A 26,094-nucleotide genomic window follows, 5' to 3' on the forward strand; every position below is an offset into this window, starting at 1 on the left:
CCACCCAATGCCCAGTGCCGTCTTCTCGCGAGAGCAGGCCGCGCGACTGGAAACATTAGCGACCCCGGAAGTCCTCCCAGGCACAGCTGGTCTGTAAGATCTCGTCCCCCCTTCGCCGCCCCGAGGGGTGCACTACGCGACTGGCCATGGACGGTAAGGGGCCGTCACCTACTTTGGGTTCGGAGCGGGATTCTGCGGACACTCTGGCCTCAGCCCCTTAACCCAACCGTATCTGTCCCCGGTCTGAGCCCCAGACCCCGCCCCTGGGCCTGGAACCCACTTGTCTCGACCCTTCATCCCGACCAGTACCCGCCTCTTGCCTCAGCTCCAGACACCGACTAGACCGGCCCTCGGGCCTGCACCCCACGTACCAACCAGAACCGGTCCCGGTTCCCGAACCTTTATATCCTAACCGAAACCCTCTCCTGGGCTTCGATCCCACAGTCCAACAGGAAATACCTCCGGGTTCTTGACTCCAGACCCCAGCCAGAACCTACCCCTGGGTCTTGTTCCTTACCCAGATCTCCCCAGACTCGGGACCGAACCCCTGAATTTTGTTCAAATAACCTCAGATCCAGGCCCTTCTAGCACCCTCCCTGATTGTTTTGTTTCTGCCTTGGGGACCCTGGGGTGTTGTCAGAAGGCACCAGAAAAGGTGGTGGTTGCACACTTGAATAGCACCCAGAGAAACAGGAATAATTCAGATACAAAGGACCAAGTAGTGGGATGTGAGTTCCCTCCTAGAGCGACATGTCCTGTTCTGCCCTTACCCTTAGATTGGGAGAGAGCCACCCCTAGGAATATGACTCGCTTCTGCCTGCCAGTGTTCTGATAAGAATTCATGAGTGGACATTGCAGGTTTCATGGACTGCTGTAATAAGAGTTTTTGTTTGTATGAGACAGGGTCTCCCTATGTAGCCTTGGCTTGCCTGGAAATTACGACATATACCAGACTGGCCTTGAACGCAGATATTTGCCTATTTCTGCCCTCCCCAGTGCTGGGAGTTTTTAAAGACTGTTTTCTGAAATGTAGAAAGCTGTGTCATTGTCATAGAGGAAATACATAAAAATTCTATACTGTGCTCCTTGGACAGAAGATGTAGCACCCAGTGTCTCAACAATAAGGGATTTTTGCGTCACAGTTTACTCTGCTCAGGTGAGGGAGCTTTACTGAAGCTCACGTCAGGCTTCTCCAGCTTTTTATTTTTCAGAGTCCAGTCCCACTAGAGTCTACATGAAAAACCAGGTTGAGAAGGGAGAGATTTGGCCAGACACCTGGGAGACACTGTTCCTCCTGTCACTGTCAGGTGACTTTTGTTTCTGAGAGTACCAGCCAGCTGTGGCGGCTCTGACGATAACTAGTCCCTGCACTGAGTGCAGGCAGATGGTATGGGTAGGTGCACAGAGCTCACTGGACCCCAGCAGGCCTCTGCTGGGCCGTGTTCTGCATCTGCAGACCGTCAGTGCCTCACTCTGGACTGGTAGGGCGAGTCTTTTCAGGGATCAAATAGCACAGCACTCTGCAGCTTTAGAAGCAGAGCCAGTTACCTGGTGTGGTGGCTCACAGCTGCAATGCCAGCTCTTAGGCGGTTGGGACAGAAGAATCAGGAGGTCACAGTGTCCCCATCCTTAGCTATAGAGGGAGGTTTTTTGTTTGTTTTTTTGTTTTTGTTTGTTTTTGGAGACAGGGTTTCTCTGTATTGTTTTGGAACCTGTCCTGGAACTCACTCTGTAGACCAGTCTGGCCTTAAACTCACAGAGATCTTCCTGTCTTTGCTTCCCGAGTGCTGGGATTAAAGGCATGCGCCACCAATGCCTGGCTATCTAGGGAGTTTTTAAAACAGGTGAAATCCTGTCTCGAAACATCAAAAACAAATAAACATGAAATTGTGTTTACATGTCTCAAGTTTGTGAATGAATAGTGGATTTGGTTAGCAATTTTTTTTCTTGTCTTTTGAGATGGGGTTTCTCTGTGGCTTTGGAGGCTGTCCTGGAACTAGGTCTTGTAGACCAGGCTGGTCTCAAACTCACAGAGATCTGCCTGCCTCTCTCCCGAGTGCTGAGATTAAAGGCATGTGCCACCACTGCCCGGCAGCAATTATTTTTTTAAATACATTTAAATTCCTTCCTTGAGTTAGTGCAGGTAGGGAGGGACAATGCACTGGGCCTGGTGCTGTGGCTTAGAAATGGCATCGGTCATGGAGTAGTGGCCTCTTTTAACTAAGGCTTACCACCTTCCAGCTTTATCTACTCTCCTCTGGCAGGGTAAAGGAAAGGATATGCAAAACCAACTGCTGGGGCTGGAGAGATGGCTCAGAGGTCAAGAGCACAGACTGCCCTTCCAGAGGACCCAAGTTCAAGTCCCAGCAACCACATGGCAGCTCACAACCATCTGTAACTCAGTTCAAGGAGATCTGTCACATCAGTGCACATAAAATTAAAAAAAAAAGAGCCAATAAAGACATTAAAAAACAGTTAAGTACTAAAGATTAGGTTTAGGTTTAGTACTAAAGGCAAAGAATCCCATGTGTCTTACAAATTTGAATGAATTGTAAGCCACCACCTCCATTCTGACTATGCCAAGAGCTACACATATTACCCTTTGAGATTGACCGGTACGATTCTTGTGTTCCTGACAAACAAGTTTAGTGAGAGTCTTTGTTGGTTTGGATCCCTTGTCTAATATAGATCTATCTTCTGACTCCACTGTTGGGCCTCCCAAATGTCCCAGGCAAATCCCATCCATGTCTGTCTCCTGTGGGCCAGCTCCTAGCATCTGCTTGCTTGATAGATGTGCTAAAATTTTAAGCTGTTTCCTCTGTCTTTGCAGATACCCTGTTCCAGTTGAAGGTTTGTACAAAACCACCATTCCCCAGTCCTGTCCTGGCAACTAGCAAATAAAGACAAGAATTACAGCGTCGCTTGGAACCCAGATACCCAAAGTCATGGGCAAATTATTGTAGTTGAGTGACTGTCACACAGGGCTCCGACTGCTGACCAAAGACAGGCTCATTCCTTGTTTTTGGCTAAGTAGAAGTGGATCACTCAGACTTGTACATGAAGACTGTATTATCTTTAAGAAACGCAGCTGGGATGATAGGCACATGCCTTGATGTTTTACTAAGCATTTAAAAACCACTGGCTGAAATTTAAACACACTTGGAGAATTTATGGGCAACTGAATGTGCCGCCTACTGGGGAGATACTTGTACCTATCTAATCTTGGCATGTTTCTGCCACTTGTAATGCCTTATAAGTGACAATCGGGGTTAACTTTTATCCCCCTGGCGCCAAGGGTCTGGGCAGGAGTGAAGTTACAAGCTGCTGAACATGGCTCTGACGTAGTCTGTGTCACACCGAGGCTGTCGGGCAGTGGCATGTGGGCAAAGAAGAGAGGAAACTGTACATGCAGGGTTCTCTGCTAATGGCACTCTCGATTCCCTGCTTGAGTACCCGGAAGAGGTTCTCGGGTGTCTTTCTTGTGAGAGTTGCTTTGTTGGCCCTCCACTCTAGAGGAGGATATGGATTGGAGTGTCGTTAGAGGTGATGGACATTTTAGGAACCTTGCTTGCACACAGGGCCTCAGAACTGATGAATTGTAGCTGATGCTGTTGCAGTTCTCACAGCCCCACAGTAGTCATCAGGACGTACGCTTTGAGGCTTTGTGCCTTATCACAGGGTTGGGTGAAGGATGTGCAGAGGCGGGAGGTACAAGGGACAGGGTCTAGAGGGTGGGCTCCACCTGTACGTCTCAGAGTGTTTATGGTTTCTACTCAGTTCACAGCGAAGCAGCTAGAGAAACTGGCCAAGAAGGCAGAGAAGGACTCCAAGGCTGAGCAGGCCAAGGTGAAGAAGGTATGTAACATCTCTGGTTTGAGTTCTTTTTATTCCCCAACCCCTTTATTTTACTTGACTTTATTTATGTTGTTTTTGAGATTGAGTACTATAACTCAGGTTGACCTGGAACTCATTGTGTGGCCCAGGCTAACCTCAAACTTGAGATGACCCTACTTCAGCCTTACCGTAGTTGGTAGGATTACAGGTGGGAACCACCACACCCAGCTTTGTTTCCGTTTGTGTTGCTTTAATGTCTTCTTTTTGTGCAAGACACTTCCTACATTGTGATTTAACCTCGTTGAGTACAGAGTATTGTTGCATTTGCTTTGAGACCTGTGACAGGCAAGCATGAGAGAAGGGCAATAGTCCTTCCCTCCCTGCCCACAGATGTCCAGAGCAGAACAGCTGCATGGCCTTCACGCTTTCCTTCTTCCTCTGACATCCTCAGTTGGCAAGGTGTGGCCTTAAAGCTGTCCCTGCTCCAGTGTCATCATTTTCAGCTGACTTTCTTTCTTATGTGGCTGCTGCCTGGAGTATCAGGATCTGGGCAGAGGTGGAAGCTGACTGGGGCTTTTGCAGGAAGGGATCCTCTGCCTAAAGACAGAGCAGAAGGTGAAGTAGCATGGCTGATCTCGGCAGACCTTCAGCTAAATCTTGTGCAGTAGCATGGCTGATCTCGGCAGACCTTCAGCTAAATCTTGTGCAGTAGCATGGCTGATCTCGGCAGACCTTCAGCTAAATCTTGTGAAGTAGCATGGCTGATCTCGGCAGACCTTCAGCTAAATCTTGTGCAGTAGCATGGCTGATCTCGGCAGACCTTCAGCTAAATCTTGTGCAGCTCTTTAGTGTTGCTTCAAAGCAGAGTAGCTCCAAGGCTGTGGCTATTGGTCATGACACTGTGTTTTTACAAAGCTCACACATGTCTGAGGATTATACCTGGGAAAACTGAAAGCCTCCTACCCTCCCCAGTGGTAAGCCATACCTTGGAGAGATACGCAAGCTTGCCTGCAAATGTTCCTCCATGAACATTTACCTATGAATCTTAGGCCCTTCAGCAGAAAAATGTGGAATGTGCCCGTGTGTATGCTGAAAACGCCATCCGCAAGAAGAATGAAGGTGTAAACTGGCTCCGGATGGCGTCCCGTGTGGATGCAGTAGCCTCCAAGGTGCAGACAGCTGTGACCATGAAGGGGGTGAGTGCTAGGACGCGGTGCCATGGCCAGCATATACTGTAGGGCATAGTGAGTAGAGGGAAGCTTGGACCAGCAAAGAACCAAGGCATCAGAAAGGAGTGGACACAGGGAGGCCTCAGGAAAGCCTGGATCCCATGGAATCATCCCTCAATTGGCTGGAAGTTACATGTACCTTTTAGTTCCACAGCAGAATTTCCCTTGAAAGTGGAGAGAACTCCACTGTTTCTCATCAACTGCATTCAAGTGACTGTATTGAGACCCTGTTTTCCCATCAGAAAGTTCTGATAACCTGTCCCTGGTTGGCAGCCCTTGACTATTTTTAACTCCGTTCTTGTCCCTAATCCTCTTTTATCCCAGGTGACCAAGAACATGGCACAGGTGACCAAGGCTCTGGACAAGGCGCTGAGTGCCATGGATCTTCAGAAAGTGTCTGCAGTGATGGACAGGTTTGAGCAGCAGGTGCAGAACCTGGATGTGCACACATCGGTAGGTGGCCATTGCAGTATGGCTGGACAGTGGGTCAGGGTGGCTGGGCTTAGCTAGACAGGAAGGACTTGGAGAAGGAAGGGGGACCAGCCCTTTTAGACAAGCACACAGAAGTACAGAAAGGTCCCTGAACCAGATGGACCGAGAGGTGGGACTGGTGAATATGGGACAGGAAGGGCCAAGGGAGAACCGGTGGGAAGAAAGCAGTGTGGGAGGGGGAGTGAGCAAGGACCGCAGGGGGCCAGGGAGACAGCGCACCATGTGCAGTGGGCAAAGGGACTCGTGTGCAAGCCTGAGGACATGAGCTTGGGTTCTTGGCACCCACATAAAAGCTGGGTATGTGGGGGGTCAGTGCTGGGGCCAATGACAGATGAACCTCAGGGCTGACCAGCCAACCTGGCTGAAACAGCGGACACTAGACTAGAATCTTCTGATCTGTAGTCAGACACGTTATCCATTGCGCCACTGGCCCACCATGAACACTAGATTTAGTGAGAGACTTTTTGAAAGCGGTATCAAGAAGACACTTGATGTTAGCCTCTGGCCTTCACATGAGCACATGTATATAAGCATGTCTATACCACACATATCTACAACAAGACAATTGCAGTGTGTTTCTTGGTGCCATGGCCATAATGCCCAGAATGAACCTCTTCTCAGGTAATGGAGGATTCTGTGAGCTCTGCCACCACGCTGACCACACCTCAAGAGCAGGTAGACAGCCTCATTGTACAGATTGCTGAGGAAAATGGCTTGGAGGTCCTAGACCAGCTCAGCCAGCTTCCAGAGGGTGCCTCTGCTGTGGGCGAAAGCTCTGTGCGCAGCCAGGAGGACCAGCTGTCTCGGAGGTAGGACTTGCCTGAGTGAATGTCATAATACTTGCTCTAGTGTCCTGTCTTGAGGGCAAGTTGGGGGCCCCAAGGACTTTGTGGGCTGGAACCCAGCCATTCAAAGGCCTATTGCACTTGATGGGACTGTTAGGAAGGCAGAGGGAAAACCTGTTGGCCTGGACAGTTCCCCCTTGCGTCAAAATGCCGCAGTCAGTCACCTATAGCCAGCAAGTGGTGCCAAATATGTGATCACAGATTTGTCTACATACAGCTCACTGTAGAAGGGAGTTCCATGCCCTTCCTAAGAATGTCACAGTATGTGACTATTTCTAGCATCTTTCCACACATTATCTCAGGACAACTTTGAAAACTTGAGTCTAGTGCTTGTACACAGTATTTCAACTACCTTTGCCCTTTGTCTTTCTTTTCTTTTTCTTTTTTTCGATTTTCTTTTTTTAAAGATTTATTTATTTATTTATTTATTACATATACACTGTTCTGTCAGAAGAGGGCACCAGATTGAATTGTAGATGGTTGTGAGCCACTATGTGGTTGCTGGGAGTTGAACTCAGGACCTCTAGAAGAACAGTCAGTGCTCTTAACCTCTGAGCCACCTCTCCAGCCCCCTTTTTTGGATTTTCAAGACAGGGTTTCTCTGTATTGTTTTGGAGGTTGTCCTGGAACTCACTCTGTAGACTAGGCTGGCCTCGAACTCACAGAGATCTGCCTGCCTCTGCCTCCTGAGTGCTGGGAATAAAGGCGTGCGCCACCAATGCCTTTCTTACAGAATCCTTTTTGTTGATTTCCAGGTTGGCTGCCCTGAGGAATTAGCATGCCCTTGGCAGGTGTTGCCTCCCTTGTCCTGTGACGTACTGGAGGCTTCTGCCTCACTCTGCGCTCAACTTTCTCCAACCCTTCATAGCTGCCTTGGCTCTTCTCCAACCTGTCAGGCTGGGCGCCTTAGAACAGAGCCTTAGGTTGGGCAGTGGGCCTCTGACCTGGTATTGAATTTGCACAAATGTATAGGTGACTCATGTGACTTGTGGGCCACAGCTGGAAGATGGCAAGCTCTGTTTTGTCCTCTGCCTATGTGGGATTGACAGACAGGGTTTGGCCAGCAGATGTGTGGACTTCAGCCCAGTGCCTCGGGGCCTTCAGATCGCACTGAGCGTAAACCTGCTGCTTGCTGTGGCCAGTGAGAGTCAGAGCCACTCCTTTGCCAAGCAGCTCTTGGGAGACTCTCCCCGATCTCTGCAGACAGGAAATTCTGTTGTGTGACAGTCCTGAGTGGGTTCCTGTGAACTTTTGTGCACCAGAGATGTCCAGTGCCACCAACACTGACCAGGGCCTTTGCAAGATGGTTACTGTCCTCCATCTTCCAAGGGTTGAGCTCTTGGCTGCCACTGCCAGCTGGCTGAGTCTGCCTGGGCTTGCTGTCCCTCAACTCCTTCCCCAGCCCACAGGAACAGAACTGGCACCAATCTCAAGTCCAGGTGTTCCCTTCCAAGAGATCCTCACCCTTCCTCAGCAGCTGCCTCTAGAAGGACTTTGGACCACTTGGGCTGAACAGTCTGCCTGGTGGTGCCAGGCCTCCAGTGAGCGATACAGCCTTCCAGGCCTTTTTAGAGCGTCTCGCTCTTGAATGTGAGGTTCCCCTGACTCTGTCGTTTTAGATACGGGCTGTTGCCTTCTCCAAGGGAAAGCCAGGGTGGCTCACAAGGGAACCTGGGACAGTCCCCTTTGGCTGTGGTCACCTCTTTTACATCCCTTTGCAGTGGGGAAGCTGGCAGGAAGCAAGTGATGAGGCTCCCTGGGGTGGCCTCAAGGCTGTGTGTGTGCAGGCTGCAGTTTTATTTTTCTGTCTCCTGAAGTTTACTCATGTTCTTAAAACTCCTGGCGATTTTGTTCTTTTGCCAAAGTAGAAAGCACACAGCAGATGGGGTGTGTTTGTCCCAGCCCTCTTCACAAGCTGAGCAGTACAGTACTGCCTACAGGGTTACATGCAAACTTGGAGGCTTTACCTGGACTCCCTGTGTTTGGGTTTTTTCTGCTCTGCACTTTGGGGCCCTTCATTGCTCCAACATTACAAGTTGATGTTGGAGGTGGGGGCTGGAATTGTTGACCCTGGGTGTGGGGACCAAGATACAATCTAACTATGGGCCCCTCGGGCTCCCTGAAATCAGCCTACCTGACAGGTGTTGAGAGTTGCTACAGTCTCTCAGGGGACAGCCTGTGAGCTCCCTGGGTCCTGGAGGGTGCGGGCTTTGTGGCACACTAATAGAGTTGGGGGTGCTGGGCTGGGTTCACAAAATGGGCATATCTGTACTTAAAATGCTGTTGTAAGTAAATAAATTGGTTGTTGGAGAATTTCTCAAGCTTTGATTTGATGTCCTGGGTAGGGCTGCAGAACTATGAGCTACATCCTGTGTGGATTTTCCAGTGCTCCACCTCAGGATAAAGTCGTGAATGGGGAGGGGATAGTGTCCCAGGGTGCCTGGTTCCATGGGGAAGGGAGCATGGATGAATGAAGGTTCTCAGGCTACTCATAGTGCAATCCATCAAGTTGATGATTTATTTTAAGGATTAATGTATTGATATAAAGATTATTTCCTATTTGACATGCCTCTTCTTGGCTCTGAGCCCCTTCAACCTGCTCTCTTTGGTCTCAGCACATACTTCCCAGCTTCCCCTTCACCGCAGGGTTCACAGGCTCCTCCTGGCTTCTCTGCCTTGGCACCCAGTCATCCCTGATTTCATCTTAGAGGGGAACAGTGCTTAGAAACTGACTCCTTTGGCAAAATGCTTGCTATACAAGCATGAAGACATGAGTTTGGACTCCCAGAAGTCATGTTAAAAAGCCAGGCATGGGGTGAGGGTGCTGGAGAGATGGGTTTAGCTGCTCTTCCAGAGGTTCTGAGTTCAATTCCCAGCACCCACATGGTGGATCACAACCATCTGTAACTGTAGTTCATGGGATCTGATGCCCTCTTCTGGTATTCATGCAGGAAAAACATCCATATACATAAAATACATAAATAAAAAAGAATTTATTTACTTTAAAAAATAAAAAGTTGGAGAGTGGTTGAGGAAGACAACTGAAGTTAACCTCTGACCTATAAATGCACACTCGTGCACACCAAACAGAAACGGACTGCATGTCATATTTTACACTTCCAAGAAGTATGACAGAATGTATGATAGTGTAACTCTCTGACATCATTAGGACTGTATATTAATACTGTAAGAGCCAGCCTAGCTGCCTTCTTTTTATTTGTACCTTTAAAAAATTTTTTTCTGTCTGGTGGTGGCGGTGCACGCCTTTAATCCCAGCTCTTGGGAGGCAGAGGTAGGCGGATCTCTGAACTCCAGACCAGCCTGGTCTACAGAGCAAATTCCAGGACAGCCAGGACTAATAGAAAAACCTTGTCTCAGAAAAAAAAAATGTTTTCTTTGAAACAGTCTCACCTCTGTAGCTCTGGCTGTCTTGAAACTCATTATGTAGATCGTAATGGTCTTGAAGTCACAGAGATCTGCCTGTTGGGATGAGAGTCCTGCACCACCGTGCCTGACTATTTGAAACTTTTTTTTTTTTTTTTTTTTTTTTGGTTTTTCGAGACAGGGTTTCTCTGTATTGTCTTGGAGGCTGTCCTGAAACTCGCTATGTAGAGCAGGCTGGCCTCGAACTCACAGAGATCCACCTGCCTCTGCCTCCCGAGTGCTGGGATTAAAGGCGTGTGCCACCAATGCCCGGCTCTATTTGAAACTTCTAAATTTTCCTTTTCCTTTGGTTTTTGTTTTTGTTTTGTTGTTGTTTGAAACAAGGCCTTGCTAAATAGCTCTTGCTGAACTGGAGTTACTTGACTGGCCTCAAACTTGCATAGATCCTTCAGATTCTGACTCCTGGGAGCTCAGATTACAGGGATGAGCCACCATATCCTTTTTTTTTAAAGGTGATCTCAGGGCTGGAGAGGTGGTCAGCAGTTAAGAACACTGGCTCCTCTTCAGAATACCTGGGCTCGATTCCCGCCATCTATGTGCCACCATGTCCAGCCTCACAATTTTAAAATGAAAAGATGGTGATCCAAACAGGAAAAGGGCATAAGTGAACAAAACAATTCAACAAGCAAGAACTCTTCAGAACCAGACTAGATGTGCCATCAAAGTGAGAGCTATGGAGTGATTTTACACTGTCTACCATTATTTTAGGCATGAGAAATTCAAGGTCATCCTTGGCTGCATAGTGTGTTGGGGGCCACCCTTAGTTACATGAGAACCTGCCTCAACAACAAAACAATTGTTTTAGGTAACTAAACATTTTGAGTCAGAGTCTTGCAATGTAGCCTGGGCTGATCTCCAACTCATGATCTCCTTGCCTCAGCCCCCTGAGAGCCAGGGTTATAGTACATACCACTATACCCAGGTCTAGGATTATTTTGGGACCACGGTGCCTTTATTTCCCAGCTGAGAAAATGGGGTGTAATGCACTGGAAATGCACCAGGGGGACCTTTCCCACTGCTTTGGTCAGACAATGGGCCCAGAAACTTTTTCTAGGCATTTTCCCTTATACATTGATCCTATGTGGCCGCAGGGTGTTCCCCAAGACATTTAGACCAGACTAGAGAAGGATGCTGCTTGGTGGGCCATGTTGTGACAGACACAAGACCAAGTCCTGTTGTGTGCTAATACCAACAGACTTGGGGGTGGGCAGGCCCCTATACTTTCATTCATTGCTGGCATGTGCAAATGGGAGTCTGGCACATGGAGGACTCTAAAAACCAACTTGAGGCTAGGCTCAGTTGGTAGCATGCTTGCCTAGCATGCACCAAGTCCCATGTTTGATCCTCAGCATCACATAAACCAAGTGAGGTGTTCTGTACCTGTAATTGAAGCACTTAGGAAGGGAAGGCAGGAGATTCAGAAGTTCAAGATAATACCATGGAGGACAACCTGTGATACATGAGAGCCTGCCTGAAAAACTAAAAATGTTAAAGCCAGATGGATGGCCCTGTAGTCAGCCCCGTGGGCTGTGGTTATTGTCTACCTACCTTTTTTTTTTTTTTCTTCAGGGAAGACAGATCTGAAAGAGACACAGATATATGGCCATGGGGCTTCATATACTCAGGCAGTGATGTCCTTCACCCTTTGTGGGTACCTCTCAGAGCAGGTGGGGACAGGCTCTTGACAAAGGAGTCCTTGCCCATGTCCATGAGGAGTGTCTCAGCATATGGAGCAGAAAGGAGTCATTGGCTACTCAGCAGGACTGCTCCATGCTGTCCCTCACTAGTTTATTCCTACAAAACTCATCTTTGAATGTCCTCATTGGAAGGCCTGATCCTGTTTCACTAACAGCCATGCTGGGTAACACATATGAGGCCTCCTCTGCCCTGTGAATCTGAAAAGATCTGCTGTAACTGTGCCAGACAGCCTTGGAGAGTCCAGGCACCCATCCCGCTTGGATCCTACCCTCCATGGTTAGACCACATTCAGATTCTCTGGGTCCCTTCCCAGCACTACAGAACCCAAATAAATATATGTGTGACTCCCATATTGTATGTGCCAGAGTACATGTGCCTGTGTGTGTTATATGCATCTGAGTGAGTGTATGTATGTGTATGGACTGTGTGCATATGAGTACATGTTGTGGGGGGCTTTAGGTACATGTGCAAGTGCTGGGGGGAGGTAGCCACTAGAACCTGGACCATGATTTTTATATTAGCCAATGCCTGTGTGAGATCTTTTGCAGACATCTGGATTCCTTCTAGCCCTCCTCTCCAAGAACTCAGACACTCCTGTGCCCCTGTTCATACAGGGCTCATTTTCATAAAATCTGTTCTCCAGATGCTCAGAAGTACCTCTCAGGGTGGGATGCTGACAATATACATACTCTACACTCAAAGGGGTCATTTCATTTATTGTATGCCTGTGTCTTGAACTGTCCCCAGGTAAGCCTACTGCTTATTTGGGAAAGGGTGTGTTTTTGCATGGACAACATGGGCTCTTGGCTTGTCCAGTCTTCCCTGAGCTCTGAGAACACTAGTCCTTAGTATATCACAGAAGATGTAGACTGAAGAGCAAGGGAGTCAAAGAGGCCAGCAGGGCCCCTATCTGGAGGTGGACGCTGGGGGCTTGTGAGTAGCCGTAGTGTGTCCTGCAGGAGCCATCCAGCTCATCCAGGGGGATAGGCTCTTCCTCAGGGACTTCCATGTTATTGCTTGCCTGGAGACAGACCCAAGTTAGACAGCCAGCCCTGTGGGTGAGGGAAGGGCAGGAGACCCAAATGGCCATTTTCTCCTCACCTTTTCAACATCAGAGAAGACCCGTAGCAGGTTTTCAGCTAGTACACCTCTGACCTCTGTGTCTGTCCAGTTCCTCCTGAGAAGCTCTGCTATGAGGTCCGGGTACTTGGAAACATCCTCCAGTCCCTTGGGGAGCCTATGCCAAGACCAAGAGGACCAGGCATTGCAGACAGGACACTCTCCAGGCATATGAGGGCCAGAAGAGCAGGCTTGCAGCAAAATACCCTGTACTGTATTCAGTATACACGTCCCCTCCCCTGTCCCATCAGCACACATCAATAGGATTGTAACTCTATCATAGAACAAGATGTCACTCTTACGCTGTAACACCATCGTAGTCTCCTCCAAGGCCCACAGCCCCAGGGCCTGCCACTTTCTTGATGTAGTCCAGGTGGTCTGTAGAGAATAGCAGGTGTGGGTCCTAAGCAAGGCCCTCCCCGACTTGGTCACTGTGTGGTCATATCCACTTACCAGCCACTTGGGACAGGGTGGCATCCTTGGAACAGGACACAAAATTACTGTAGAAGTTTACCATCACCAGACTCCTTGTTTCGTTCTGTTCAGAGAGGGGTGGGAGGTGGAAGTTGGACAGGGCCCACAGGAGACAAGGGGTACCCTTCACTCCTCGAATGCCTTACCACCAGCTGGAGTACATCATCAGGTACATTCCGCCTGCTGGAACACAGGGTGTAGGCCGAAGAGTGACTGAAGATGACCGGGGCCTTGGATGTTTTCAAAGCAGCCTTCATGGTGGCCACAGACACATGGGACAAGTCAATCATGACACCCAGACGGTTCATCTCCTTCAGCACTCTCTGGGGGTGGGGGAAGAAATAGGATTGGGCACACCTCATAGATACTCTGAACTTGGGGCATGGGAGAGGCAGTGCTGGAGAGGGGAGAATTAACCCTTTAGTGTCTGGAGGCTAGCATCCTGAATGCTCAGGGGTTCCAATGGACTCAACCCTGGAAACCTTCCTAGCCCTCTGTCCTTTGGGGACTGTGGTCCTTCTCCCTCACCTTCCCAAAGACCGATAGTCCTTGACTCTCAGCCTCGTCATCTCCTGTGTCCACCTTCCAGTTGTCGGCCCTGAAGAGAAACACACATGTGTCCCGGGAGTAAAACGATAGTGTCACCCTCTCCTGCCTAGCTCACAAGGCCTGGCCTGGAGCTCAGGAGAGTTCTGGGCATGACAGAGGAAATGTTTGGTTTCTTCTCCTCACCTCACCCCAGGGCTTCACAGTGGGACTCCTTACCAGGGCGTGTTGCAGTTGTGGGTGATGGTCAGGTACCGCATGCCCAGATGGTAGAGTGTTCGCAGGACACCCAGGCTGCTGTCGATTAAGTGGCCACCTTCCACACCAATCAGACTGGCCACTTTCCCCTCACTGAAAGCCTGTCGGATACCTATAGAGAACAAAGGAGAGAGTTGGCACTAGACACTCGGGATTCAAAGTCCCACCCTCTGGCAAGTCTGGCAGCGGGAGCCTTGGTGGAACACTACCTGAACTATCGGTGACACACAAGAAGGTCTCAGGATATAGTTGGCACATGCGGTGTATGACATCCACCTGTTCCAATATCCTTCTCACAGCATCTTTGTTTTGGGTATCACAAGGCAAGTATGCGGACCAGAACTGGGGGCGAAAGGGAATAGCTGGTAGTCCAGACTACTGATATCTGAGCCCACTCCAGTGTACACATGGGTCTGTTCTCCTGCCCTCTTAGAAGCCCTGGGGGATGGTTCAGTCAGGTGTGCCCTTCCAAGGCCTGTGGCCCAGGGGCCCAGGAAGCATGCTTCTCTAAGGCAGGTCATAGGGGAGACCAGAGAATGTACCTGGCCCCCCACAAAGCCAGCCTTCAGCTTGGGGATGTTGGTGTGTGTTTCCATCAGTGTGGTCAAGTTGGCCTTCGAGTCATTCAGCTTGTTGTTGAACAACTTCAGCAGTTGCCAAGGTAAGTCGTTGTGCCTGGAGGGAACCAGAGTGAGTCCAAGGTGGATTAGGAAATTTGCTTGGGCCTGTAGGCTTCTGAACCAGCTGGCTTGCAGACTGCCCTTCTCCAATTCAAAATCCTACGGCTCAAGGCTAACATGCAGGCCTGAGAGGTAAAATATCTCTGACTTGAACATGCCTGAACACGGGTGAAATTCCTAATTGCACTCCAGGCCAAGTGACCACGAGCTGAGTATGGCTAGGCTGGCCTTCCTACACTCACACACACTCCTCACCCCGCACAAACCCTCAGGCAGGGGAGGGTAGACCCCTGCTCTGCTGTAGAATCACCTGGGCCTCGGGGCGGGGAACTAATGATGCAGACACCTTATAGGAATATGACATTTTCAGTTCAAAGAGTAAATTTTCCCCTTGCGGGGAAAGCTGTGACATAAAGGAAATAGCCTGACACCCATGCCTTCTGGGGAGTGAGGCGTCACTTATAGGATTGAGGCTCATCTTTGTCTCTATTCCTATGGCAAACCCCAGCTTGCCTTTGGCCAGTTCATCTCTGATTCCAAAGGGCTTTGATCTTCTGGGCTCCAAGGGAGGCAGTGCTTTCGTGGAGGAAGGAGAGGACCAACAGCCAGACCCTGAGCTAATGCAAAAGCTTTTTGTCACCTCTGCCTACACTGCCACAGAGCCTGAGTTGTCACTGGACTCCAGCAGACAGTCCAGGAGCAGGCGAGGCAGGCTCAGGCCCAGTAGAATGCTTGCCACCGATCTGCACTGTGCTGATTTGTGTGCCCAGCATTGTGGAGAAGGCACCCATAGTGTGTATCAGTCCTGTGGCTACAGCCTGTGTTAAGCTGAGCCCTCAAGGCCCCCTGGAAGGTGAGCAGAGACAATCTCCCTTCCTCAGCTCTGGCTTGGTTCCCATTGTCCACTTTCCTTTTCCAATCCCAGTTCCCTTTTCCTATACCTAGGTTTCCTCATTTATAACTTGGTATACCAAGTGCATTATTAAGGTAAATAAAAGTAACTGTCAGTTTAGTCATTTGGATCTGTCCAAAGAAATATGTTGTTAGGCATCTTCATTCTTATGAGAGCTTCTGCAAAAACAGGACATCTATCCATCACTAGGCAAAATCATAAAGCCCCACTGAGGTATATATACACAGTCCTTTATTCAAATGTCATTGTAAAACACACAGGCTTTTTTGAGAGTTGCTTTCTTTTCAGACAGGGTCTTACTATGTAGCCATGGATAGCCTGAAACTCTCCATGTAGCCCAGACTGGCCTAAAATTTTCTGTGATCTTTAAGCCTCTGCCTTTTACAAATTGAGATTACAGGCTTATGCCATTGTACCCAGCCTGTTTGTTTCTTTTTTTCTCATTATTTAAATTGATTTGTTTTATTTTATGTGTACTTTATCTTTTGCTTGCATGTATGTTTGCATGTGTATCATGTGTGGGCCTGGTACCCACAGAGGTAAGGAGCATGGGATCACCTGGAACTGAATTTACAGATGGCTATAAGCTACTATGTGGGTGTTAAGAACTAAACCCCCAAGCCAGGCAGTGGTGGCCCGTGCCTTTAATCCCAGCACTCAGGAGGCAGAGACGGGTAGCCTAGTCTACAGATTGAGTTCTAGGTCAGCCAAGGCTACCCGGGAGAAAGCCTTTCTTGAAAAAAAATAATTAAAAAAGATGACCCAGCCGGGCGTTGGTGGTGCATGCCTTTAATCCCAGCACTCAGGAGGCAGAGGCAAGAGGATCTCTGTGAGTTCAAGGCCAGCCTGGTCTACAGCGTGAGTTCCAGAACAGGCTCCAAAACAATATAGAAAACCCTGTCTCGAAAAACCAAAAAAAAAGAAAAAAAAAAAAAAAGATGACCCAAACCCTAGTCCTCTACAAGAACAGGAACTGCTCTTAACCACAGAGTCATCTCTCTAACCCCCTTATTTGTGTTTTCTTTTTATTTTATTTTATTTTAATTTTTTATCTGTGTTTGTTTGTTTTTGTTTTTTGGGACAGGGTCTCATTATGTAGCTCTGGCTGTCTTAGAACTCCGTAGACCCGGCTGTCCTTGAACTCCCAGAGATCCGCCTGTCTTAGTTTCCTGAATGCTGAGAATAAGGTGCTACTGTGCCTGGTGTTAGTAGTGTTTTTATTTTTTATTTTTATTTTTGGTTTTCTTCAAGACAGGGTTTCTCTGTATTGTTTTGGAGCCTGTCCTGGAACTCACTCAGTAGACCGGGCTGGCCTCGAACTCACAGAGATCCACCTGCTTCTGCCTCCCGAATGCTGGGATTAAAGGCATGGGCCACCACCGCCTGGCTGTTAATAGTGTTTTTAAACAGGGTCTTTCTATTAACCCAGACTGGACATGAGCTCATTGTGGAATCCAGGCTGGCCCTAAGCCTGCAGTGATTGACCCTTTAGCCTCAGCCTCCCAAGTGCTGGGATTACAAGTGGAAGCAAGTACACCCATCTTTATATGACAATTGACTCAGGTTTGTTGAGTCCATGTACTAGGTCACCTGTCCCCATCCACTCCCAGTAATGGCTTTTTTCCAAAGCTAGTCAATCCAGGAAGCTCCTTTGGAAAATTCAAGGAATGTACCCCTCCCTAGGGCTGGTGGCTAAACCACCCCTCAGAGCAGGAAGACACAAGCTTCAGTCTCTCCATGTGAGAGCAGGTCCAGGATGGACTAATTTCATCTCTTGCCCCACCCGTTGCATTTGGCACAGATTTATCATGATTCGCTTGCTGAATGAATAAATGAATGGATATGGGCCAGCCAAGGCAGCCTTGCCAGCTCTCTTAGGCAGGACTAAGCAGGCTCCAGGAAAGGAACTTAGTCTTTGCCTGAGGACACTTACAGCCTATCTAAGAAACTCATCTCCATTGTGGGTGCTGGGGAGGGCTGCAGCACTTGAATGAGGCCCTGGGTACCTCAGGAGTCCACTGCCATACTCGACACCACTCTGCCCTTCTCTCTCCTTGTCCCCTCTACACCCTCTTTGGGAAGACAAGATGGGACCACAGGATTTGTGTCTCCCGAGGGAACAGAGCCACCCCTGCCAGGTAAAACTGAAGTGCTAGCCTCTATGTGCCTTAGGGACCAAGGGTATCGGTGGGAGAGTGACTGGCCAGGGGGAGGGGAATGTGACAGCCAGAAGTAAGGACAAGTGGTGAGGAGCTGCAAAAGGACTTCAAGGATTCCAGTGCTTCCAGAGGGATCAGGGCGCGTGAGCTGGACATGGGGGACGTGCACTGCGATCTCCACAAAGGAACAAGACAGACACTGGGGCGTTTGGCAGCCGGCTGGGCACGAGATGCAGGAGAACCGGAAGGCCCTCAAGAAGACCTTATAGAGGTAAAGCCACCCTCACCTCAGCTTTTCAGCTGACGTCCAGGTGGGGAACTTGGATCTCTTCCCCAGACATATGACTAGAGAGTTGGGAGACCTCAGAATCCCCCAAATGCAACCAAACCCTGAGCTTTCGGAGCCCTGGAAGCTGGGTGCTGGGACACAACCTCCTTCCCCTTCCTTTCCTGCCCTCTTTTGCTGAATGAAACCTTTTTGGTCCTAAGACTCTCCACCAAGAAGCTGAGGCCTCTAAGAAGACAAGAACCATGGTACAGTGGGGAAATTGAGGCCCCAGCAGAGGTGTGGAAGCTTCTGGCCCTTGCAGGCACGGCAATAGGTAGCCACTCACCCATCAATGACTGGTGTGATCTTCATGATTTCCTGTGCCTTGAGCTGGAATGAGTCAGATGCGCAGACGGCCAGCAGAGGCCAGAGCCACCAGATGACTAGCATTGCAAGGCCCCACGGCTGCTTCCACAGGGATCTGCTTCCACGGCTGCTTGGTACCTCTGTGCTGGCCTATACACAAGAAAAAAAAATCTAAGGGCGGGATGGAGCCCCTGTGCCTGTCAGGAGAAAGGACAGAGGCCTTTGGTCCAGGTAATTGGGACTGTGAGCCCTGTTTATAACTTCCAGTGTTCAATGAGTAACCACTCCCTTTCATGATAGGTAGTATAGATAATTCATACTGGGTGTTGCTGTATTGACTAGGTAGAGGCATAGAAAGATACAGGAATTCCAGACCCTGACAGAAGCTCCAAATGGGCTAGCACAAGGCAGTTTCTTTGCCATCTAGCTTCCTGGCACATCTGCTCCTGGAGGTTTGGTGCCTTTATGCAGACCTGCTCTTCAGGGCCCAGTTCACGGAAAGTGCCCAGATTATTTTTTCCCCTTTTTGTTATTTTTAGTGCCCAAATTCTTACAGACCAGGATTACAGCATCCATCAAGGGTCCTCATAGTGGCTACCCACCTCAAATGATTTCTGGGGAGTCTGGGTTAAGTAACAGCTATCAATGTACCTCATCATTACAGAAGAGCCATATTTATGTCATCTTCCCAGCTCCCACTGTCTCTTGGCAAAGAGGCACCAAGAATCCTTAATACCAGGACCCTATACAGAAAGTCACACTGTCCGTGTACCTCTGTGGTATCTGAGTCATTCTAGGTGTCCATACACATGCTACCCCCCTGACCCTCCTACTCTGATAGCTGCCACAGTTCCCCAGGCTTGCAATATGATCTGTGTCTGGGTTTTAAAGCTGTCAGGTGGGGGAGGGGGACAGGAAAGAATTTGCAGGGTAGGATACTGTTACCCAGGCTGGCCTGGAACTCACTTTGTACCCAGACTGGCGTGAAACTTGTAGTAATACCTTAGCCCCCCCCCCAAGTGCTGAGATTACAGGCATGACCACCACACCCCGATGCTTTCACTAGGTTTTCAAATTATTGTTCCCTCCTCAACCTCTACAATTAGTGTGTTCATTTTTCTGTTACTCCTTTGCTAGCATTTTCTCTCCTTGTTTAGCAGTCTTACATAATCCCGTGTACCTTGCAGAATCCTTAGTGCCTACATCATGGTCCACCACATCTTAGCAACAGTATACTATGGATTCATTTGTCTCTTGTTCTTATTTTCCCTTGTGGTATTTTGCTTGTCTGAAATTCTTTCTTGGCTAAACTCTCCTGAAATACTGCTGTCAGGTCTGCATTCTCTTCCTCACTGAATGATTCTGTCAACCCCAGCCTGCTGCTTCCAGCACCACGGCAATGTCTGGACCATTCTGGAAATGCTGTGTGAGCTCTGCGGTCTCCACACCTGGGAGCATCTCTTTGTCTCTGATGCTTCCCCAGGAAGGGCTGAACCTTCTGTTTAGACCTGCCTGGCTCTTGATTATACTAGGTGTGAATTAAAATTTGTTGTTCTTGAGACATGATCTTGTGTTGCCAAGATCTACATTAAACCCTTTTGTTGTTTTGTTTTCTTCGAGACAGGGTTTCTCAGTGTAGCCCCAGCTGTCCTGGAAGTCACTCTGTAGACCAGGCTGACCTTGAACTCAGAGTTTTGTCTCTGTCTGAGTGCCTCTGAACTCTGCCTCCTGAGTGTCAGCATCAAAGGCGGGCACCACCACTCCCAGCCTGGTCTTGAACTCCTAGCCTCCTGCCCCCCATCACCCAAGTACACACTGTACCCATCTTAGATTGTTTAAAAACTACTTTTAATTTTTCTCCTGTCATCCCTATATTGATTTTAAAGCCCTAAAGGGGCTGTTGCTCAGTGGTACAGCATTTGCCTAGAATAGATAAAGCTCTAAGTAGTGTGGCCTTGTGGGCTTCCAGTTCAACTCCTGGGTTCCTATACTATTGTTTTCATTCAGAATTTTATGAGTTGGTCAGATTTCTCAACTTCAGCTTCTCTGAAATTAAGAAGTCATTGTGTTACCTCCTTATTGGTAGGAAAAGTTAGACAGTAGCTCTCAACCTAATGCTGTGAGCCTTTAATAACAGCTCCTCATGCTATGGTGACCCCCATCTATAAACTTATCTTCGTTTTGACTTCATAGCTGCAATTTTGCTATTTTTATGAATTGTAATGTAAATATCTTATTTTTGTAATGTAAATATCTCATATGAGACCCCTGGGTCCCTATCCACAGGTTGAGAACTACTGAGCATGTTTTTGTTTTTGTTTTTCAAGACAGCGTTTCTCTGTGTAACTTCAGAGCCTATCCTGGAACTCACTCTGCAGACCCCACTGGCCTCAAACACAGAGATCTGCCTGCCTCTGCCTCCTGAGTTCTGGGATTAAAGGTGTGTGCTGCCACTGCCCAGCTTGTTGTTTTTTTTAATTATTATTAATTTTAAATATCTTGTTTTACATGTCAATCCCAGTTCCCTCTCCCTCCCCTGCTCCCGCAACACCCCCCCCACCATCTCCCCCAGCCTCCCACCCTATCGCCATTTCCTTCCACATAGGGGATATCTAGAGTCTGTCATTTCACTCAGGGCAGGTTCCAAGCACTCCCCTAAGAATCCAGGCTGAGAGAGCATCCCTCTTTGTGTTATGGACACACGATGTCCGTTAGTATTCGAGGGATAAACACTGATCCACTGCTCAGGGCCCCATAGGTTGCCCAGGCCTCCTCACTGACTCTCACATTCAGGGGGTCTGGATCAGTCCCATGCTGGCCTCCCAGGTGTCGGTCTGGGGTCCAAGAGCTCTCCCCTGTTCAGATTAGCTGTCTCTGCTGGTTTTTCCAGCCCATTCTTTGCCAATTTGCTCATCGATCCTCTCTCTCTGTTGCTGGGTTCCTTGGGTTCAGTTCAGTATTTAACTGTGGGTGTTTGCCTCTGCTTCCATCAGTCACTGGATGAAGGCTCCAGGATGGTTATAGATATCAAGTTCATTATCAGGAATGGGCATTTGAGGTGGTCTCTCCACTATTGCTTAGCTTGCCAGTTGGTGTCATCCCTTTAGATCACTAGAGGTCACACTGGTGCCTGATCTGTCTTCTAACCTATGATTCCCTCTTCCCCTACTCGGCTTGTTGTTTTTAATCAAGCTAGACATTGTATTGCCCAGCTATACTACCTGTAATCCTGCATTCGGAACGCTGAGGCAGAAGGATGGCAAATTTGAGGCTAGCCTAGGCTACAGAGTAAGAGCGTGTCTTTAAAAGCAGTGTCTCACTGTTTGTTCTGAACTGATTGTCCCACCCTCTCCCTCCGTTATCACATTCTCGGTCTGCCTGTCCCCTGATGCTACAGCCTCCTCTCCCTACCCAGCTCTCCTTCTGCCTCCCAGATGCTCTCATCTGACTTTGCCTCCTCCGGGATCCCTGGCTGTGAGCTGGGCGCCTACAGTTTCCACTTATCATTCACTTTAACTTTTTCTCCTCTTTGGCTTAGTCTCTTACTTGATTAGGACAAGTCCTCACAGCATTCTCTGGCAGGGTGTGTGTAGGGGCTACATCTCTGAGCTTTTACAAGCCTGCATTATGTCTATTCAGCTTTCACACCAGGCCAGCAGTTTTGCTGGATGTGCAGTTCTGGGGCATAAATCATTTTCCTGTGAGCTTGAAGGTTCTGCAGTCTGTCTCAATTGGACTTTGGATAAGAACAGCATCAGGACAACTGATATACAAATAATAATAATTTATTATTCTAGTTCTTTGCAGATGGCATGCCTTTTCTTCTCTAGGTATTGTCACCTCTTTGTCCTGACAGTCTGTGATTTCTCAATGAATGACAGGCTTTTGAGTCTTTTTTTTTTAAACAGGGTTTCATGTATCCTCCAACTCATTAACTGAAGAGTGACCTTGAATTTACAATCTTCTAGCCTCCTACTGCCCAGAGTGGGATTACACACACACCCGGTTTATGAGGCACTGGGAATAGAGCCCCATAGCTTCATGCATGCTGGGATAGGATTCTCTCAATTGAGGTATGTCTCTAGCTCTCCCTTTTATGGACATTTTCACACATACAAATGTTACACTTTGTCTTATTTGCCTCCACTGCCCTCCCAGACTTCTTTGTCCCTTTTCTTGTGGGTGTATTTATGTGTAGGTGGATGTGTGCTTGTGTGTATACAGTACCCATGAGTATGCAAGCGGTGTAGCCCACAAAGCTAGACCAATAAGCCCTAGCTTCATGCATATTGAGCATTGGTCAGCCTTTGGTGCTGTTCCTTAGGAACAGGAGTTTTGAAACAAGATCTCTCACTGGGACCTGGGGTTTACTGGTTTGGCTTGGGTTGGCTGGCCAGTGAGCTCCAGTGACCTGCCTGTCTGTGTTTTCTCCCACACAGCTTTTTATGTGAGTTCTAGGGATCAAGCTTAGGTATTCATGCTTATGTGGCAAATATTTTCCATACTGAGCTGTCTCCCCACTCCCTGTCTAGGCTGGCCTTGAACTTTCAATTCTCCTACCTAGGTTCACAAACCCATGCCCAGGCTTGTTTCAGGTTTTCGTGTGAGTGTGTGTTTCCTGTTCTGTGCCCTCGAGTGACTTCCCCCCTTTGTCGTCATGTTTGATTCCAGAAATTATATACTCAACTTCTTGTTCTTTCCCTTGGCACTCTGCTCTGGTTATGAAAGCCACATCCGTCTGTAGCAACACTTTTCTTCAGTTTTATGAATGAACTCCAGCCTCTGTTTTTCTGTTTTCTGGACCTTCCATTGCACTGACAGCATTCCATGACCAGCTGCCAATCCCCGTTGTTCCCTACTTGATGTTTAAGGTCAGGGGAATAGCAGAGTGGGCTGGTCTGGGATGTGTGGGGGCTTTTTCTCAATTTAGGGTTAAAAGCAAAAAAAGGAGTTCACCACAACAACAGGGTCCTTAAAGTGAGCCAGAAGCAGGCTGGTCTCGAACTCACAGGGATTCACCTGCCTCTGCCTCCTGAGTGCTGGGATTCAAGGCGTGGGACGCCGCCGCCGCCGCCACCACCACCACCACCACCACCACCACCCGGCTAAATTTTGCTTTCAAACTGACAGTTGGCCTTGAACCATATCCCTTTATGCTATGTACAGGATGTTGTTACTCATTAGAAAAATATGCCCACTTACCAAAAGCAGAGGAACACAGTAAAATAAACACGCAATGCCCAAGCAGTGCTATTCATTCAGAATCAGAGCCAGGGAGAAAGCAATAGAGAGCAACAGTGGACCAGTGAACCGTTTTCCAACCTAGAAAATGTGCTACATTTAGCAGAGGTTACCCCAATAGGCCTAGAGAGACCAAGTTCTGACACTGAAGCCCCCAGAATTAATTACTAGCCTCACCTGAGTTTATCACAGTTCCTTATACCAAGGCACTTTGTTATTACGTTGAGACCCTAGGAAGCTGCCACTAAGCTTCTTCTGTAACCTGAGACCCAAATGGGCTAATGACCCTGATCATGCCACCAGCCAGCCACAGGGCAGTAGAGGCAATTACATAGCAGCACAGAGACCTCAGATCTGACTCCATGTCCTCTAATGAACACAGGTCATAGAGCACATCCAAATACAGAGACATCTGAACCACATACACACCCACACACAGCAAAAACACAATCACACGTTTATAAATCTACATGTTACAAGTGTACTCCCTCATAAACACCACTGGCAGCAAACACCTGTGGATGCATACATCCATGTTTGAATGTTACTGTCTGTACAGAGGGATCCATGCAAACACAGGTCTGCCAGGTCCCACACATTTTCACAGATCTTCACAGACAGAAGCAGTTGGGTACATCCCAAACAAGCAGTTCCAGGTCTGTGGACAAGCTTATGAATATATGTGTAAACTTTCCCATACATATTAAATAAACATATACTCAGATGCCTAGACAGCTACAGATAGCTAACATGTGTCCCCATGAGACTTGGAGGCCACACACTGTGCATATGACTCTGCCACACTTACCTGTGGCCCTAGGGTGGACACACCAGCCACTATGGACAGCACTTGCTTCCTAGGCCCTCTTATGGCTGAAGTGCTACATTCAGTTTCATCTGACCACTTGTGGATTCTGGAACCTAGGGCCAGGTTTCCAGAAAGGCTGCGTGTGGAGTGGGGACCCACATGTCAACTCTCCCTATGTCCTTTTCCCCAGAGGATGTCACTGGGCCACAGATGTCTCAGCAGAACAGCTATCTCCCAGTTACATACCAGGCAGATATCTGTACATAGAGATCCCCCAGGCCCAACAGTCAAGCCCTCACCCAAACCTCTGTCCCCAAAGCCCAGGTCTCTCCCCAGGGGCCATGTCCTCTGGTATCTCATCACCTCCAGTTCATCCTCAGGTTGGTGAATTCTTCATATCTCCTCATCCTTCCCAGGAGTCCTACACAGCTCCTGGCGAACCCCACAAGGTCATCTTTCTCTTTTATCAACCCAACTTTGCATGCCCTGGCTGCATCAGAAATAGGTCCTGCTTTTAGCTTCATCCTCCCCTCCCCCACACCATACTGGGCATCCAGATGCAACACTTTTGTTTTTCTGTCTGGGTCTAATGAGCCCCCTCTGTCCATCACCTGAAAGCTCTCAGCCTTGCAGACCCTCTCCCTTCAAGGTGCGGCAGGAATGTCATTCTCTGGACACACAGACACTGCTCACTATCTATCTGTAAGTTTCCCCTGCTCATGGGATGTTTTCTACCCAGAAATGGAAAAGACTCTCTGTACCTCATTATTGCTTGGCCTCTACCCAGGTCTACTTCCCAGCACCCCAACACTCACCAGGAGCACACGCAGGTCAGGGGGTACAAATGTAGCTTCAGTCCCGCGGCTGAAACTCAGACAGCCTGCTCCCGAGTTCTCCAACTTTGAGGGGCCACCTCTTTAAAAGGGAAACTCCCCGGGGCTTCACCATGTGCCAAGGAGAGCAGACAGGGCTAATGCCTCGCATATGTCAGCTGTTCCTTGTCTCCGAAAGACACGCAAGCCCTCAGTAATGAAGAACATCCGGTGGGATCTGGGTCTCTGGGTCAAAAATCTGTCAGGCGACAAGCCTTTGGGGCTACAGGCAGTAACCTTGTGCTCTCCACCTCAGAGGTCATGGCATGAGCATTAAGTTATCTGAGCTATGCACCAGGTTAACTGAGTTAGACTTCAGGTTAACTAAGTTAAGAAGCCGGAGGGAGGAGTCTGGGCTGTGGACTTCAGAGTGTGCACGCGCTCTCGGGCTCCTTTTGCTGAACTCAGTGTTCTGAGGTGACTTGGGATTTGGAGCCACATGTTTTCCTCCATCTTCTGCCCCTTTATCACTCCCCTCCTTACTGAATTACGAATGGCCTGTGCTTCCCAGTTGGGAGAGCTGCTTCCCCAACCTAGGAATGGACCAGCCGTGCTAGGGCCAGCCCTGGGGGCCCTGGATCCTTTATTCAAATAAGGAGGGTTGATTTTTCTCCCTCCTTGCCATAAGGAGAACCAAAAGCAATCTTAGATTGGAATGTCCTCTGGCAGAACTACAAGCCTTTCGAAATTGTGGGAGGGTCTAGTGACTTGTGGTGACTGGGAGGCTAGGCTTCAGTGTGGTTTCAAGATTCTGTGGTGGCAGAGAACAGGGCATCCCTAGTGGGCTCTGAAAGACAGGAGGAAAGGCCAGGTCACTCCAGCTCCACCTGTAAGGTGTGGTAGGAACA

The 26,094-nt window shown here is 48.7% G+C and overlaps 2 protein-coding genes across 3 annotated transcripts; one reads left to right on the forward strand and one right to left on the reverse strand.

The window, feature by feature from the left end:
* The first annotated feature begins 12 nt into the window (after positions 1-12).
* On the forward strand, positions 13-8,713 carry Chmp1a (charged multivesicular body protein 1A). Its single transcript, XM_005073146.4, has 7 exons — positions 13-153; positions 2,831-2,850; positions 3,778-3,855; positions 4,884-5,030; positions 5,388-5,516; positions 6,177-6,364; positions 7,156-8,713. The coding sequence occupies exons 1-7, from the start codon at positions 147-149 to the stop codon at positions 7,175-7,177; spliced, it is 591 nt and encodes a 196-aa protein (XP_005073203.1). The 5' UTR covers positions 13-146; the 3' UTR covers positions 7,178-8,713.
* A 3,525-nt stretch (positions 8,714-12,238) lies between these two features.
* Dpep1 (dipeptidase 1) lies at positions 12,239-25,540 on the reverse strand. Of its 2 annotated transcripts, XM_040735242.1 has the most exons (12): positions 25,190-25,540; positions 23,528-23,647; positions 18,306-18,475; positions 14,482-14,614; positions 14,149-14,281; positions 13,901-14,051; positions 13,664-13,733; positions 13,282-13,458; positions 13,115-13,199; positions 12,964-13,039; positions 12,644-12,779; positions 12,239-12,563 (listed from the first exon to the last, which is right to left on the reverse strand). In XM_040735242.1, exons 3-12 carry the CDS (start codon positions 18,407-18,409, stop codon positions 12,396-12,398), a joined length of 1,233 nt encoding a protein of 410 aa, XP_040591176.1. In that variant the 5' UTR covers positions 18,410-18,475; positions 23,528-23,647; positions 25,190-25,540; the 3' UTR covers positions 12,239-12,395. The 2 variants fall into 2 exon arrangements, with proteins under 2 accessions (XP_040591176.1, XP_005073202.1); XM_005073145.4 differs by lacking the exon at positions 23,528-23,647 and having other exon boundaries at positions 25,190-25,539.
* Positions 25,541-26,094: the final 554 nt, after the last annotated feature.

Source organism: Mesocricetus auratus, unplaced genomic scaffold, assembly GCF_017639785.1.
Source record: "Mesocricetus auratus isolate SY011 unplaced genomic scaffold, BCM_Maur_2.0 Super-Scaffold_6723, whole genome shotgun sequence".
NCBI lineage: Eukaryota > Metazoa > Chordata > Mammalia > Rodentia > Cricetidae > Mesocricetus > Mesocricetus auratus.